Source organism: Salvelinus fontinalis, chromosome 15 (genome assembly GCF_029448725.1).
Source record: "Salvelinus fontinalis isolate EN_2023a chromosome 15, ASM2944872v1, whole genome shotgun sequence".
Lineage (NCBI taxonomy): Eukaryota > Metazoa > Chordata > Actinopteri > Salmoniformes > Salmonidae > Salvelinus > Salvelinus fontinalis.
The window spans coordinates 22798791-22813054 of NC_074679.1; the positions used below are offsets into that span (position 1 = coordinate 22798791).

General features: G+C 43.7%; 1 protein-coding gene across 2 annotated transcripts in view; it reads right to left on the bottom strand.

Moving 5' to 3' along the window:
• The window catches only part of LOC129811566 (runt-related transcription factor 3-like), a 51745-nt gene extending 40152 nt beyond the window's left edge, over window positions 1-11593 (bottom strand). For both annotated transcript variants that reach the window (XM_055862975.1, XM_055862974.1), the window contains exons 1-3: window positions 10251-11593; window positions 9039-9195; window positions 7613-7717 (exon numbers count right to left, since the gene is read on the bottom strand). In XM_055862975.1, the coding sequence (XP_055718950.1) occupies window positions 7613-7717; window positions 9039-9195; window positions 10251-10508 (520 nt within the window). In that variant the 5' untranslated portion in view covers window positions 10509-11593. The remainder of the gene's footprint in view (window positions 1-7612; window positions 7718-9038; window positions 9196-10250) is intronic.
• Window positions 11594-14264: the final 2671 nt, after the last annotated feature.

The following is a 14264-nucleotide window of genomic DNA, read 5'->3' on the forward strand; positions in this document are numbered from 1 at the left end:
GGGGTAGTTAGGAGTTTGTGTAGCTGAGGGGTTTGGGGTAGTTGAGGGGTTTGGGTAGCTGAGGGGTTTGGGTAGCTGAGGGGTTTGGATAGCTGAGGTGTTTGGGGTAGTTAGGGGTTTAGGGGTTTGGGGTAGTTAGGAGTTTGTGTAGCTGAGGGTTTGGGGGTAGTTAGGGGTTTGGGGTAGTTAGGGGTTTGGGGTAGTTAGGGGTTTGGGGTAGTTGAGGGATTTTGGGGATAGCTGAGGGGTTTGGGGTAGTTAGGGGTTTAGGGGTTTGGGGTAGTTAGGAGTTTGTGTAGCTGAGGGATTTGGGGTAGTTGAGGGGTTTGGGGTAGTTAGGAGTTTTGGGGATAACTGAGGGGTTTGGGTAGTTGAGGGGTTTGGAAGTAGTTGAGGGGTTTGGAAGTAGTTGAGGGTTTTGGGGGTAGCTGAGGGGTTTGGGGTAGTTGAGGGGTTTGGGGTAGTTGAGGGGTTTGGGGTAGTTGAGGGGTTTGGGGAAAGCTGAGGGGTTTGGGGTAGTTGAGGGGTTTGGGGGTAGTTGAGGGGTTTGGGGTAGTTGAGGGGTTTGGGGTAGTTGAGGGGTTTGGGGTAGCTGAGGGGTTTGGAGGTAGCTGAGGGGTTTGGGGTAGTTAGGAATTTGTGTAGCTGAGGGTTTGGGGTAGTTAGGGGGTTGGGGTAGTTGAGGGGTTTGTGGTAGTTGAGGGGTTTGGGGTAGTTAGGGGTTTGGGGAAAGCTGAGGGGTTTGGGGTAGTTAGGGTTTTGGGGATAGCTGAGGGGTTTGGGGTAGTTAGGGGTTTAGGGGTTTGGGGTAGTTAGGGGTTTGGGGTAGTTGAGGGGTTTGGGGTAGTTGAGGGGTTTGGGGTAGTTAGGGGTTTGGGGGTAGCTGAGGGGTTTGGGGTAGTTGAGGGGTTTGTGGTAGCTGAGGGGTTTGGAGGTAGTTGAGGGGTTTGGGGATAGCTGAGGGGTTTGGGGTAGTTAGGGTTTTGGGGGTAGTTGAGGGGTTTGGGGTAGTTAGGAGTTTGTGTAGCTGAGGGGTTTGGGGTAGTTGAGGGGTTTGGGTAGCTGAGGGGTTTGGGTAGCTGAGGGGTTTGGATAGCTGAGGTGTTTGGGGTAGTTAGGGGTTTAGGGGTTTGGGGTAGTTAGGAGTTTGTGTAGCTGAGGGTTTGGGGGTAGTTAGGGGTTTGGGGTAGTTAGGGGTTTGGGGTAGTTAGGGGTTTGGGGTAGTTGAGGGATTTTGGGGATAGCTGAGGGGTTTGGGGTAGTTAGGGGTTTGGGGTAGTTGAGGGATTTTGGGGATAGCTGAGGGGTTTGGGGTAGTTAGGGGTTTAGGGGTTTGGGGTAGTTAGGAGTTTGTGTAGCTGAGGGATTTGGGGTAGTTGAGGGGTTTGGGGTAGTTAGGAGTTTTGGGGATAACTGAGGGGTTTGGGTAGTTGAGGGGTTTGGAAGTAGTTGAGGGTTTTGGGGGTAGCTGAGGGGTTTGGGGTAGTTGAGGGGTTTGGGGTAGTTGAGGGGTTTGGGGTAGTTAGGGGTTTGGGGAAAGCTGAGGGGTTTGGGGTAGTTGAGGGGTTTGGGGGTAGTTGAGGGTTTTGGGGTAGTTAGGGGTTTGGGGTAGTTGAGGGGTTTTGGGGATAGCTGAGGGGTTTGGGGTAGTTAGGGGTTTAGGGGTTTGGGGTAGTTAGGGGTTTGTGTAGCTGAGGGATTTTGGGTAGTTAGGGGTTTGGGATAGCTGAGGGGTTTGGGGTAGTTGAGGGGTTTGGGGTAGTTGAGGGGTTTGAGGTAGTTAGGGGTTTGAGGTAATTAGGGGGTTGGGGTAGTTGAGGGGTTTGGGGTAGCTGAGGGGTTTGGGGTAGTTAGGGGTTTAGGGGTTTGGGGTAGTTAAGAGTTTGTGTAGCTGAGGGGTTTGGGGTAGTTAGGGGTTTGGGGTAGTTAGGGATTTGGGGTAGTTAGGGGTTTGGGGTAGTTGAGGGGTTTTGGGGATAGCTGAGGGGTTTGGGGTAGTTAGGTGTTTGTGTAGCTGAGGGATTTGGGGTAGTTAGGGGTTTGGGGTTGTTGAGGGGTTTGGGGTAGCTGAGGGGGTTGGGTAGTTAGGGGTTTGGGGTAGTTGAAGGGTTTTGGGGATAGCTGAGGGGTTTGGGGTAGTTAGGAGTTTGTGTAGCTGAGGGGTTTAGGGTAGTTAGGGGTTTGGCGTAGTTAGGGGTTTTGGGGATAGCTCAGGGGTTTGTGGTAGTTAGGGGTTTAGGGGTTTGGGGTAGTTAGGAGTTTGTGTAGCTGAGGGGTTTGGGGTAGTTGAGGGGTTTGGGGTAGTTGAGGGGTTTTGGGAATATCTGAGGGGTTTGGGTAGCTGAGGGGTTTGGGGGTAGCTGAGGGGTTTGGGGTAGGTTGAGAGGTTTGGGGTAGGTGAGGGGTTTGGGGGGAGCTGAGGCCTAGTGTTTCCCTTTAGGGCGTTGTACAGGGTGCTGATGAGGCTATGGGTCACAGCAACCAGGGTCAAAGAGTAATAATCACATCTGCCCTCTCAGCCCTACCTCTCCACTAATGAAGGTCCTAATCATGCCATGGCTCTACAGGCCTCACCTCATGCCTCTACCTGGATGGCTGAGGACCCTAGCAGACTGAAGTAATATAGCAGAGTCACTGTATACATGGTAGTACAGCTCCCTCTTGCTACACTCCTGTACCTAGTCAGACTAATGTGAATGTTTATCCCAGAACACAAGTTTCCTCTGAAACCAATCAAACGTATTCAACTTACAGACCGCATTCCAGGGGATTTATCAGTCAGACAATATTTGCTCAGTTTCTTATTGCAGAAGCCAAGTGTGACGGAGAGACTGAGCCCAGAGAGAACCCTCGCCGTCGCCTCAGGTCATCCAAACAACATAGTGCCATTTTTGGGAAACCATAAGATCTCACGATTTGCCTCATAAATATGCGTCCTTTATATATTTTAACGGCCCATGTCCAATTCCACATCACATCTTTAATTAGGTGTTTTTCTCTGAAGTCTTCCTCTTTGACATCAGCTCTGCTGCTATGTCTCCATGTCTGCAGGTTGTGCATCTGGGAGTTGAAGTGAGGATGGATGGCTGGGCTGGCTAGGTGGTTAGGCAGGAAAGCACCCCACGTCAGGCGGACGTGACACTTTTTTCTCTTTTGGCACTGATACGCTGTAGGCTTTTCCAAAAACACCCGTCTCCATTTCAACATCAAAGTGGCCTTCGAGAGAGCAATTGGCATCGAGGGCGAGCCTTTCATGTGATTTGTGGAGCATAGGCGTGGCCGAGCTGCTGACTTAAGAGATGGACACACCTGGCAGGTGCGCACACACACACACACACACACACACACACACACACACACACACACACACACACACACACACACACACACACACAAACAGCTGTGTGCACATACACACATTAACACACACCTCTCTTTGTTTACTATGAGGAGAGACTGTGCCATGAAGAAAAATAACACAGCCAATGTCATTGTTTGTCTATTTGCATACTTTGTACAGTCTGCGTGCCACATCCAAATCAAACCCCCTCTCCCCACCCCCTCCCTCAACCTTCTGAACCCCAACACAATAAATATAGGCAACAAAACACAACAATGCTCAAGTGGATTCTGTACACTCTTAGAAAAAAGGGTTCCAAAAGAGTTATTCGGCTGTGCCCATAGGAGAACACTTTTTGGTTCTAGGTAGAACCTTTTTTCGTTCCAGGTAGAACCCTTTTGGATTCCATGTAGAACCCTCCGTAGAAAGGGTTTTACATGGAACTCAAAAGGGTTCTACCTCAACCAAGAAGGGTTCTTAAAAGGGTTCTCTTATGGGGACAGCCGAAGAACCCTTTTGGAACCGCTTTTTTAAGAGTATAGAAGTACTACAATACTGTGTGTGGGAAAGAGTGTGATAGTATCACAAAGACAGGATATGCAGTAGTAGGGCCTGCTATGACTGACAGTGTGGGGGAGTAGTTTCACTACATTTTGCAGTAGCTTTGTGATAGTTGAACTGAATTTTAATCTTGGTAGTTGTCAGTAGTTAAAGAACTGTTTTGCCATATAGCGGTGTAGCTAACAACTTGAACTACACATTACTTTTTTTGCAAAAAGAAAAGATGGGTGAAGTAGTTAAGAATTTCCTTTCTTTTTCAGCATCAGCCCTCTATAATTCTCACATGAAACATAGTCTTTGTGTTTAATAGGCCAAATGACATATTCTGTTCATTAACATCTGACTCCAGAGAGATCTGTTCTTGCAGTTTGTTGCTATGACATTTCAGATTTAGATAGGATAATTTATCACACAGCAGTTTGTATGTAGTGAACTACTTTTTCTCAGTAACTAGTTCATTAAACTATATTTTTCTTAAAGGTAGCTTTAGTGTAGCTGAAGTTCTTCCAGTGTGAAGTCATTTGTAGTTTGGTCAACTACTATATTTTCAGAGTAGCTTCCCCAACACTGATGACTGAATGGATGCATGTGCATACACAGCATGTCTCTGTCTGTGTGCATGTTTATCAACAGTACACACAGTGTAGACCACCATGGCTGCCTATGTTGTCACTCACCTAGGGTTGAGCTACAAACAAACAGGCATTTTTCTCTGTTTTTTCACAGGCGTGTATGTTCTCAGCCCAGCCCTGTGTCCCTTGTATCTGGTGAGTTCATCTTTCTCAGGAACGGATTCACTCTGGGTGAGATAAATACTAACAGCCCCTCCCCCTCTGAGGATATGTGACGGGTGATGTCATCACAGAGACAGAGACAATGGACGCTAAATACAGTTAGGGGATGAATTCAGCTGAACTCCCCAGGGAGGAAAGGGGAGAGATGGGGGAGGGAGAGTTGGGTGGGGGGACAGTGACAGGGAGGGTCTCAACACTTCAGTCATCTCATTTTGCTCTCTTTCTATCACAAGTCTCTCGCTCTCTCTGATGCAGTCTTCTCTCTCTCTGATGCAGTCTTCTCTCTCTCTTTGATGCAGTCTTCTCTCTCTCTCTCTGATGCAGTCTTCTCTCTCTCTCTCTCTCTCTGATGCAGTCTTCTCTCTCTCTCTCTCTGATGCAGTCTTCTCTCTCTGATGTAGTCTTCTCTCTATCTCTGATGCAGTCTTCTCTCTCTGATGTAGACTTCTCTCTATCTCTGATGCAGTCTTCTCTCTCTGATGTAGTCTTCTCTCTATCTCTGATGCAGTCTTCACTCTCTGATGTAGTCTTCTCTCTCTATCTCTGATGTAGTCTTCACTCTCTCTTTGATGCAGTCTTCATTCTCTCTTTGATGCAGTCTTCATTCTCTCTTTGATGCAGTCTTCTCTCTCTTTGATGCAGTCTTCTCTCTCTTTGATGCAGTCTTCTCTCTCTTTGATGCTGTCTTCTCTCTCTGATGCAGTCTTCACTCTCTCGCTGATGCAGTCTTCACTCTCTCTCTGATGCAGTCTTCTCTCTCTCTCTGATGCAGAGCAATGACGTACACAAAGCTGCTTCTCAGAAAGCACAGGGTGGTGAGCTCTGATCAAAGAGACTGGTTCACGTTGTACGATTTTGCTTGAAGGCCTATTGTACAACAAGGGCAGTGTTTGGGACGAAGTGCATACGTGTGAATGTGTTTTTGATCAGTGAGTGAGATGAGGGCTGTGTGTTTGGCAGATCATTGCCGCAGGGGAGCTTCAGTCCTGTCCGTCAGGTTAAACATTAAAAAAGCACTTCCCTCCTCCTTTGCCAGCTTCTCTCCTGGCAGCCATGCAAATGCAGGCGCTACAGTAAAGCCCTGAGCAGCCCAGCCCACTCCGCTCTGCCAGCCAGCCAGCTGACAGGTGAACGTTTGCAGGCCAACCAAGGTGGGGGCGCTCATCTCACAAAGGGATAGAGGGATAGTCATATGGTACACTTAAACTCATGTAGTGCATACTTTAGCTGAGGATATCGTCGGCTAGCAATCTGTGTTGTTTTTTTAAACGTTTTTTTTTTATATACTAAAATCTTTAGGAGGAAAAAATATAAGGATTCTCATTATCAAATACAAATGTGGTGGTGCTGTTCTCGATTTAAGAGTCCACTCTTTTAAAGCAAAATTCCCCTTCCCTAAATTAAACAATGTCACCTTATAGCAGGATGGGGCCTGGCCACCGGAGTGTATATTAAATAAGCGAGGCCACACTGACGCCTTCAGTGCAGACATGACATGTAGACAGAGACAGAGAGGAGACAGCTTTACGGTATGGGCAGGGTTATTTCCAACTACAGGAAGCCAACACACTGACTTGTGCATGCATTCAGGAACACACACAGACACACAGCTTGAGTGCCTCTTTTTCTTCAGCAGTGCATGCAGACACATACAACCTGTCCTTTACTACACACATAGACATAGCCAGCAACTCTATCACATTTCACACATACGCACAAGCACACACACACACAGTGGATATTATGATCTATTCCTCCCATTTTCCACACAGTTCTCCTCCATTTCCAACAACTCCTCAAATAGCCTCCAGCCTGGCAGGGGGGCGATGCACCACCCTTCGCCTCCTCGCCCTTCGCCCCCTCGCACTTCGCCTCCTCGCACTTCTCCACCTCGTCCTTCGCCTCCTCGCCCTTTGCCCCCTCGTCCTTCGCTAGGAACCCCATACCCCCTCCATGTGGCACCCTGAACCCCCTGCCTACCTGCATTGGCCAGTTGGTCTGTTTTGACTGGGCTAAATCCACCCTATCCCAAATAAAACCCTTAACAGACATGAGAACAGAGCATAGCAGTCAACCCATCCACAGCAGCCACTATAAACCTGCACAGTATAACCATAGTGGACATGATATCTCAACAGGAGTGATCATTAATCCCTATTAATCCCAATGCTCTGGTCTGACTGCTCCTTGCCAGACATGGGCAGACACACACCAGCAGTCTGTAGCGGTTGACTCATCCTTGTAACACAATCCTCCACAGTCTTTCACATGATCATACATTAAACCACATTGATATGCATCACTGCCCAAATGATGGAGCTAACAGCTTTAGCCTATTGGACCTCACTGGCACAGCTCACAGCAGGCAGCTCACCATCTCTTTAGAGTGTTAAGTCAACGAGCCACTTATGTGGTCAACCAGGTACGACCCTCTGACCAAAGGCAGCAGGGTGAGGCCACAAGTGTTTTGTATTTGCGGCTTGGAGACACAGCTCCTCTTAGCGGTCTCGGGTTATGCCTTAATACGCTTTACAGTTTCCTCTGACAGTGCCCCTCGCCACCCCCTAATACCACACACACACCGCTGCACCACCGAACACACTGCATTGTCTCCCATTGATTACAATTGCTGGTCAACTGTTGTTGATCCGCCCACATACACTGACAGTACACACACATACTCATGGACACACACGGCTACATTTTCTTGTATCATCTGCATATGACTTATGTATCTCTTCTAGTCTGCAATGGTGGCACCCCCTTCTCTCACCCCCTACGCCAAGAATAGCCTCTCTCTCTCTCGCTCTCTTTCTCTGTCTCTCTGTGAATCCCTCTACACACAGCTCATGAGAGCAGTACATTTGACTTCTGATAAGACAAGACAAATATTCTCATGTACCCTGTAAGTACTCACGTCTGGGTTCCCTGGGCCCATCCACTGTCACTTTAATGGCACGGTGGTAGGTGGCCACCTGAGGGGGACCAGAGAAGACTGTGATGGTCAGAGTGAAGCTCTTTCCTAGGGTAGACAGAATAGAGAAGGCCTTGGTTAGTGAAGGGCATCAGTAACACAGAGTTCCAGGAGGAACATCAAACCAGAGCATGTGTGAGGGTTTACTGGCTTGGTTAATTAATTGTGGAAATAAACAGATTTTTGTGGAACATACACACTTTGTTCATAACCACCACAGTCAGCTTGCTGAATTAAAATTGCCTCCTGATATGGCTCCCTTTTAAGTTTGTAAATTAAAGGGACCACCACTTTGATGGGCTGAAATGTGGGCATGATTTGAATTATTGAGAGAATCTATTCCAGACTGTCCAAAAGGCTTACAGCGACAGTTTATTGTTCAACAAGGCAGATTCTTGCACGAGCTTCCTCGAGCTCTCCCATCTGCATGAAAGGGGAGAGAGGGAGATCGTGCAATGGTCCGTTTTTCGTCCCAGGCTATGAAGCAGCGCTTTCATAAAAAGGCATCTCTTGTTAAAGAGACTGTGGGGGGAAAGGAATCCTGGGGTGGGGTAATTGACTACAGAAATGAAAGGTACGTTTAATTCAGAGACTAGAGCGTTTTCCATTCATCAGTCTGCAACTATTTAAAGTGTAACATTTAAGGGAAATATGTGAGCACTAGGGCCAGGAGGAAGGAGAGGGATACGAAAAGGTTCTGGTTCTGGTGGAATGTCAGCTATGTGAGAACTAGTTTTTAGAAGTGTAAACAGGCAAGCTTTTAGAAATGCCAAGCCTTGAACTGAATATTCTGGTCCAAGCGATGTGTTATTTGGACAATGGTGCAATGTTCGTAGAATATATGCTGCTGCTACTATCCCGAGCATCTTTTGAGGGGGGCGTGCGTGATGGTCAATTAGGACTAGTCCTATAAAAAGAACTTGTAGCAATGCTTGGCTGAGCATTAGGCTATAATTTGAAATTGGGCTTTGCTCTTTGTCGATAAAGAATGATCAAACCACATCTTAAAATATGTAATAATCATATTGTGTTCTGGATTTTCTTTTGTTCCAATAAACATTGATAATCCCCATAATTATACCTGCGCAATGATGGTGCGGTCTTGCAGCTATAATTGGTCCGGGAGATGAATTCATCTGATTCTCACATTCCCTAACACTTTTATTTTATCTGTTAAAATATTTTATCACTTTCTTTGTTTAAAATAGATTACCAAAAGTAGATCTACTCAGGCTAAGTTTTGCAAGTCAGTGCAATTATGACGCATGCCGACAGGTGTTTTGTATGCGATGTTAGTTATTGATTTAATTTAGTAGGCCAAATACTATTCATGGTTTAAGGATATAGGTGCGTGACTCCCTCTGCTCACCTCGTCCGCTTCTGCCCACGAACCGCAGGTCGTTGAAGCGGGCGACCTGGTTCTTCATCACCGCAGACGCGTTCCTCAGCTCTGCAGAGAAGTTCTCGTCGTTCCCCGCCATCACCGTGACCAGAGTCCCGTCGGGCACATCACCGAGTGCAACAACCTGTGAGAACTCAACGCGGTCAACCGGGGTCACCATGCTAAACCAAATACAGACTGCAACAAACCGCATCCGGTGGAATCAAAAAACGCACCATAAAACACATAAATATTAGACCTGATTTCCAATCCATAAAAAAATTTGCCTTTTAGATATTGTTAGCAAATATTTTGGTCAAAATATATAGGCCTATTGTGCTATTAGGTTACAACTACATGGTACGATGCTTTCTTGAAACAAGCTTGCAATTCAAACACTAATATTTTAAAGCTATGTAAATTACTTTGACATTTGATAGGCCTATATCCAAATCACTTTCCCAAATAATTTTTGCAAATACTCCTCATTAAATAAGTAGGCCTATGCGATCTAATCAAGCATTTTTTTACACGTGGATATGATACAAATCAAATAGATATAGGCTTGTCTATTTTTCTAAATATTACACTTTTAGGCCACAAATTCTATTCACATCCTGGTGTATAAATAGAATTGATAACGTTCAATGTAGCATCATTTCATCGCTTCGTAATATAGGCCTAAATATGTTTTTCTGCATTGCAAAACCTTTCAAAATAGCAATTTAAAAATAACTAGCTTACCAGGTATAATAATATATGTTATCATTAGAATTATTGTTATTAAATTATCATTATTTGTATTAGGGCCTATATTGTTGGCTAATTGTTGATTAATTGTATGTCATCGCAGTTCTTGCAAATCCAAACACTTTTCTAAATCTCATATTCAAGTAAGTACAATGCAAAAAAGAAACAAGATAATTATGCCAAGGTATCACTTTGGCAGGCCACTATAATTTTGACAACTTTATTTAATTCAATTATTTAGGCCTATATTACAGAATAGGGCTCTGCGTAAAAGTAATTGTAATAGACCTACTAATGTAAGTAGCTGCCTTGTTAGCGAAATGAAGCATACTCAAGAAAGCTTAAAAAATTGTATTTTACGCTTTTTCTGCAGTAGCCTACAGTAATACATCATTAGGTCGGTCATTACTTCATAAGTGCCCATTTGTAATTATGCATAATTTACCTTACCTTGAAAGCCACAGGGAGTGTCTTGTTGCACCTCCAGTGTGAGGGCAGCACGGAGCAGAGGAAGTTTGGGCTGTCTGTACGGACCAGCTCGCCAGCGTGGTCTGACAGGACGTCCACCACATTCCTGGCCTCGGGTCGTGTCCTCAGTGGTCCAGGGGTGCCCATGGTCCCGCTGCCGTCTCCAATCTTGCTGCAGGGGAACGACGTGGAGGGCGGTGTGAACCGTCTGGTGGTGTTAGGGTCTACGGGAATATGCATCACAACAGCGTTGGTCAAGGCCACTTCTCGAGGGGTTTTGACGAGTGTTCAGGGCTCTTTTTTTGGAGAATATATGTATTTTCCCGCTCTCTGACACTTGCTCCTTTGGTCTCGGTCAATTCCAGCGGTTTACGCGATGATGGAGCTGAGCGCACGCAGCTCCCCCGGTTAATCTATCACAATAAATCCTGAACTGTCCAGTGAGTGAAGAGACTTTTTATCTTGCAGACACGATAAAGTTGAATGTTTGCGTGTTATATCATCTGCTCAGGATGTAGCTGCATGAGAAACATCGAGTTGATTTCTGCTTCTCACGGACTACAGCAAAACCACGAAACCGCAAACTTAGATCTGACCTCTTTTCCACAGTGCTCTGTTCTGGTTGCCTATAAGGCATACACTCTATCTGCACTATTCAGCATTTAATACGATGCCCGCCCGCAATAAGATTTTGGCCTCATATTACAAAATAAATATCTATACAATGAGAAACATTAATAACAATCTATCGACTGATCGACAAACGCAAAAATGTACAATTATTAATAACGTCCAGTGAAAAGGAAAACTATGCAATCCAATCGTTTGCAATATTCACGGAAGCTGACGAGTCGAGTGCTCCTTGTTAGGGCTTCAACTTTATAGCAGAATTTTCCAAATATCTTGTTTCACCTTCGGTGACTGAATGAGTTCCTTCGATTGAATTGGGCTTTTTGGGTCTCGCCAGACCTCGCCGCACACACTGAAGATGTTGCCTACTCAACAAAGTAGGCTAGCTACAACAGAGTATGGAGGCTACTCAGCAATTCACAGTTCTCAACGCGAAGTACAAGACGCAGAAGTCCGATGGTTTCATGTGAAGTTTCTTTATATTCAATGTTTTTTGTTCATCCGTATCACATGTCCTGCCACCGGTTATCCTTAATGAAACTAAAAAGTAAGTCGAGATCCAAAAACTATTTTCTTGAAACTATTCTGTCTCTACGTTGAAATAATCTTGAATATCTGTATAAATGTAGTCCTTTTGCTGTAGTTAACGCAGTTGAAGGTAACAAAGACGCGCTTGAGTGAGTGGTGGTGCGAGAGTGAAGAGTGCTGTGATATTATTTACTCAAGTAATTTTAGTGTTAGTGGTTCGAGTGTGGCGATAACTTCCACCAATGAGTCGCCTGGGTTGGGCTTTCATTAGACCAATCAAAGTCTTCGGAATATAGGCGAAGTGAAAGCGCTCTCTGCTTATTCTGCCTTACACACACGATACATTATTAATAATATACTATCTATTTGTGCTTTTCTACATTATGTATCTACATTAGATGTTATAATGTTTTGCACAGTTAGACTATATTTATACTTAAAGTTATAGCAACTGTTCTCACCTGAATGGTGAACCAGTTATAATTCCCCCCAAAAGTTATTTGTTAATTGAAGATTTAAAAAAACACATTCTGTGTTATGACTGATCCCTCTTCCTTCTTTATATGACATCAGCAAAAATAATATAGGCAACCACTTTTTGAATAAATAGAATCACATAATGCATTCTGCCTATATTAGTACATCACCGCAGTGCGTTTACATACAGAGTGAAAAGAAAACAATAATTCAAGCATACACATGTATTTGGTGACTGCAGAAGAGACCAACGTCTTTAGGGAAAATAGCCCAGTCATATAATGCAGCTATATGATCTTATTATGGGCCTATACCCTTAGCCTATTTGTTTTTACGAAAAGCAATAGGCTATTTCTGAATGCAGAATTGTCAATCAACCGTAATGAGCTATTGATCATTTTAGGGGTTCATGCACCTTTCAAATGACATAACTATGGTTTATTTATCAATATGAGTTGTGAATTTATTATGATTTTCCCATTATTGTTCCTTATGCAATTCACCCTTGAGTTTTCAGAGCACGTCAAAGCCAAAGGCATCTACCGGATGATTTTGTTGTTGTTTAGTATCACGTAATTGAGAGTAGGCCCAATAGGCTTAGGCTGCATTACATGAACTGTAGTGCTGCTGGGGTTAGACACCTACTCACTAAATATGTGGAATACATATTTAGCAATATGCTTTTGTTATTTAAATTTTTTATTTTCTTTTTAATATGTTATTTCTTCCTATATCCAAGGAATTAGAATAAATTAGGCTAAGGAAGCGTATACATTAATAATATAGGCCTATACATTTTACGTAATATGCATAGGTGCATATTTGTTAATATTTATAATTATATATAATTGTGTTATCACCATGATTCGATCACACCAAATGAAAACGAATTAAAGCATACAAGCAATTTCCTCCATAGGCTTACATAACAACTACAATTTTGCCAAAATACATTAACCACAGGCAAATATTAATTGGAATTCCATCATTTAATAGGTTAGTCAGTGTATGGCACATGAAACCGCACACCCCGTTTACTCGTTCCCATGCAATGATGGCCCACAGACGCTAGTTGGCGCATTTGTCTTTGCCAAATGGACCTGCCTTAGTACAGAAGGGGTATGGAGGGAGAAACGGCATTTGTACCATCAGGGAAAATCTGAAAAAGCAACATATAAACTACATACTAGCTTGCTCCAAGACGACAAAACGTGGGTCCTAGACGACAATTATTAGGCCTACCTGTGTCGAGCGTAAAGTTTCTTTAGTCAATTGACCCATGTGCTGGAATTCTGCTCGTCTAGTCCATTCTTTTCTGCATTGAAGTAGGCTTAAAATGCAAAATAAAACCACTAAATTTTCTATTTGTTTAATGCCACCTTTTAGGTTCTTAACAAGTTACGAATAAATGTACCATGCTCTGTTTTACTCTTATATAGCCTCGATTAGGTAATCATTTATATATTTTTTTCCCACAGATGTATGGAGACATTACATTACATTACATCACGTCTTGGGTGTGACAATAGCGCTTTACAAATTAAATGAATTATTATTATTATTATTATTATTATTATTATTATTATTATTATTATTATTATTATATATTTGCTGTTTTGTCCAACACACAATAAATGATTGAATAAACAAAGACATGACATACTGTATAGCCCATCTATATATCAAAGAGCAGTTATTTAGTAAACATATACAAGTAAAGGCCCAGAAAATCATTAAGAAGATCAGACTATCTACAATCACATTCGTTATAGATTAGCCTACATATTAATTGTGGGGAAAAAAGAGGGGGGGGACGGGGACGGGGGGACGTTTTAAATGTAAAATATTTGTGGATAACTTGTTTATTGGATCAAGAGGCATTTGATTCTTGGGGTTATTTTTTGTGGTGAGATGCACAAACCCATTAAAAACCGCTCCCATCAGAATTAGGCCCTATTGTCAGAAATAAATAACATAAAACACATCATGGGATCGGATAATGCCTTGAAAGTCATTGAAGTAAAATGTTATAACTTACCTACCAAAGCACGTGTGGGGTACTTATTTGTTTGTCTTCAATTTTCCCAAATATTGCATTGGTGCGCTATCTAAGTCTATAATGCCTTATAGAAGTTCATTCCCATTGGGATTATTCATTTAGGTACGTGTTTGATATATAATTATACCTGATTGACAATCATTAGTCTACGGTCCTGAGGAAAAAATGACCCGTATATATTTTCCCCCTATTTCTATTGAATATGCAAAGTGTGTGTGTGTGTGTGTGTGTGTGTGTGTGCTTTTGTTTATTTTAGATAGGAGGGAGTGGGTTGGTTAGGGAAGAGAGTGGGTTTAGATTTA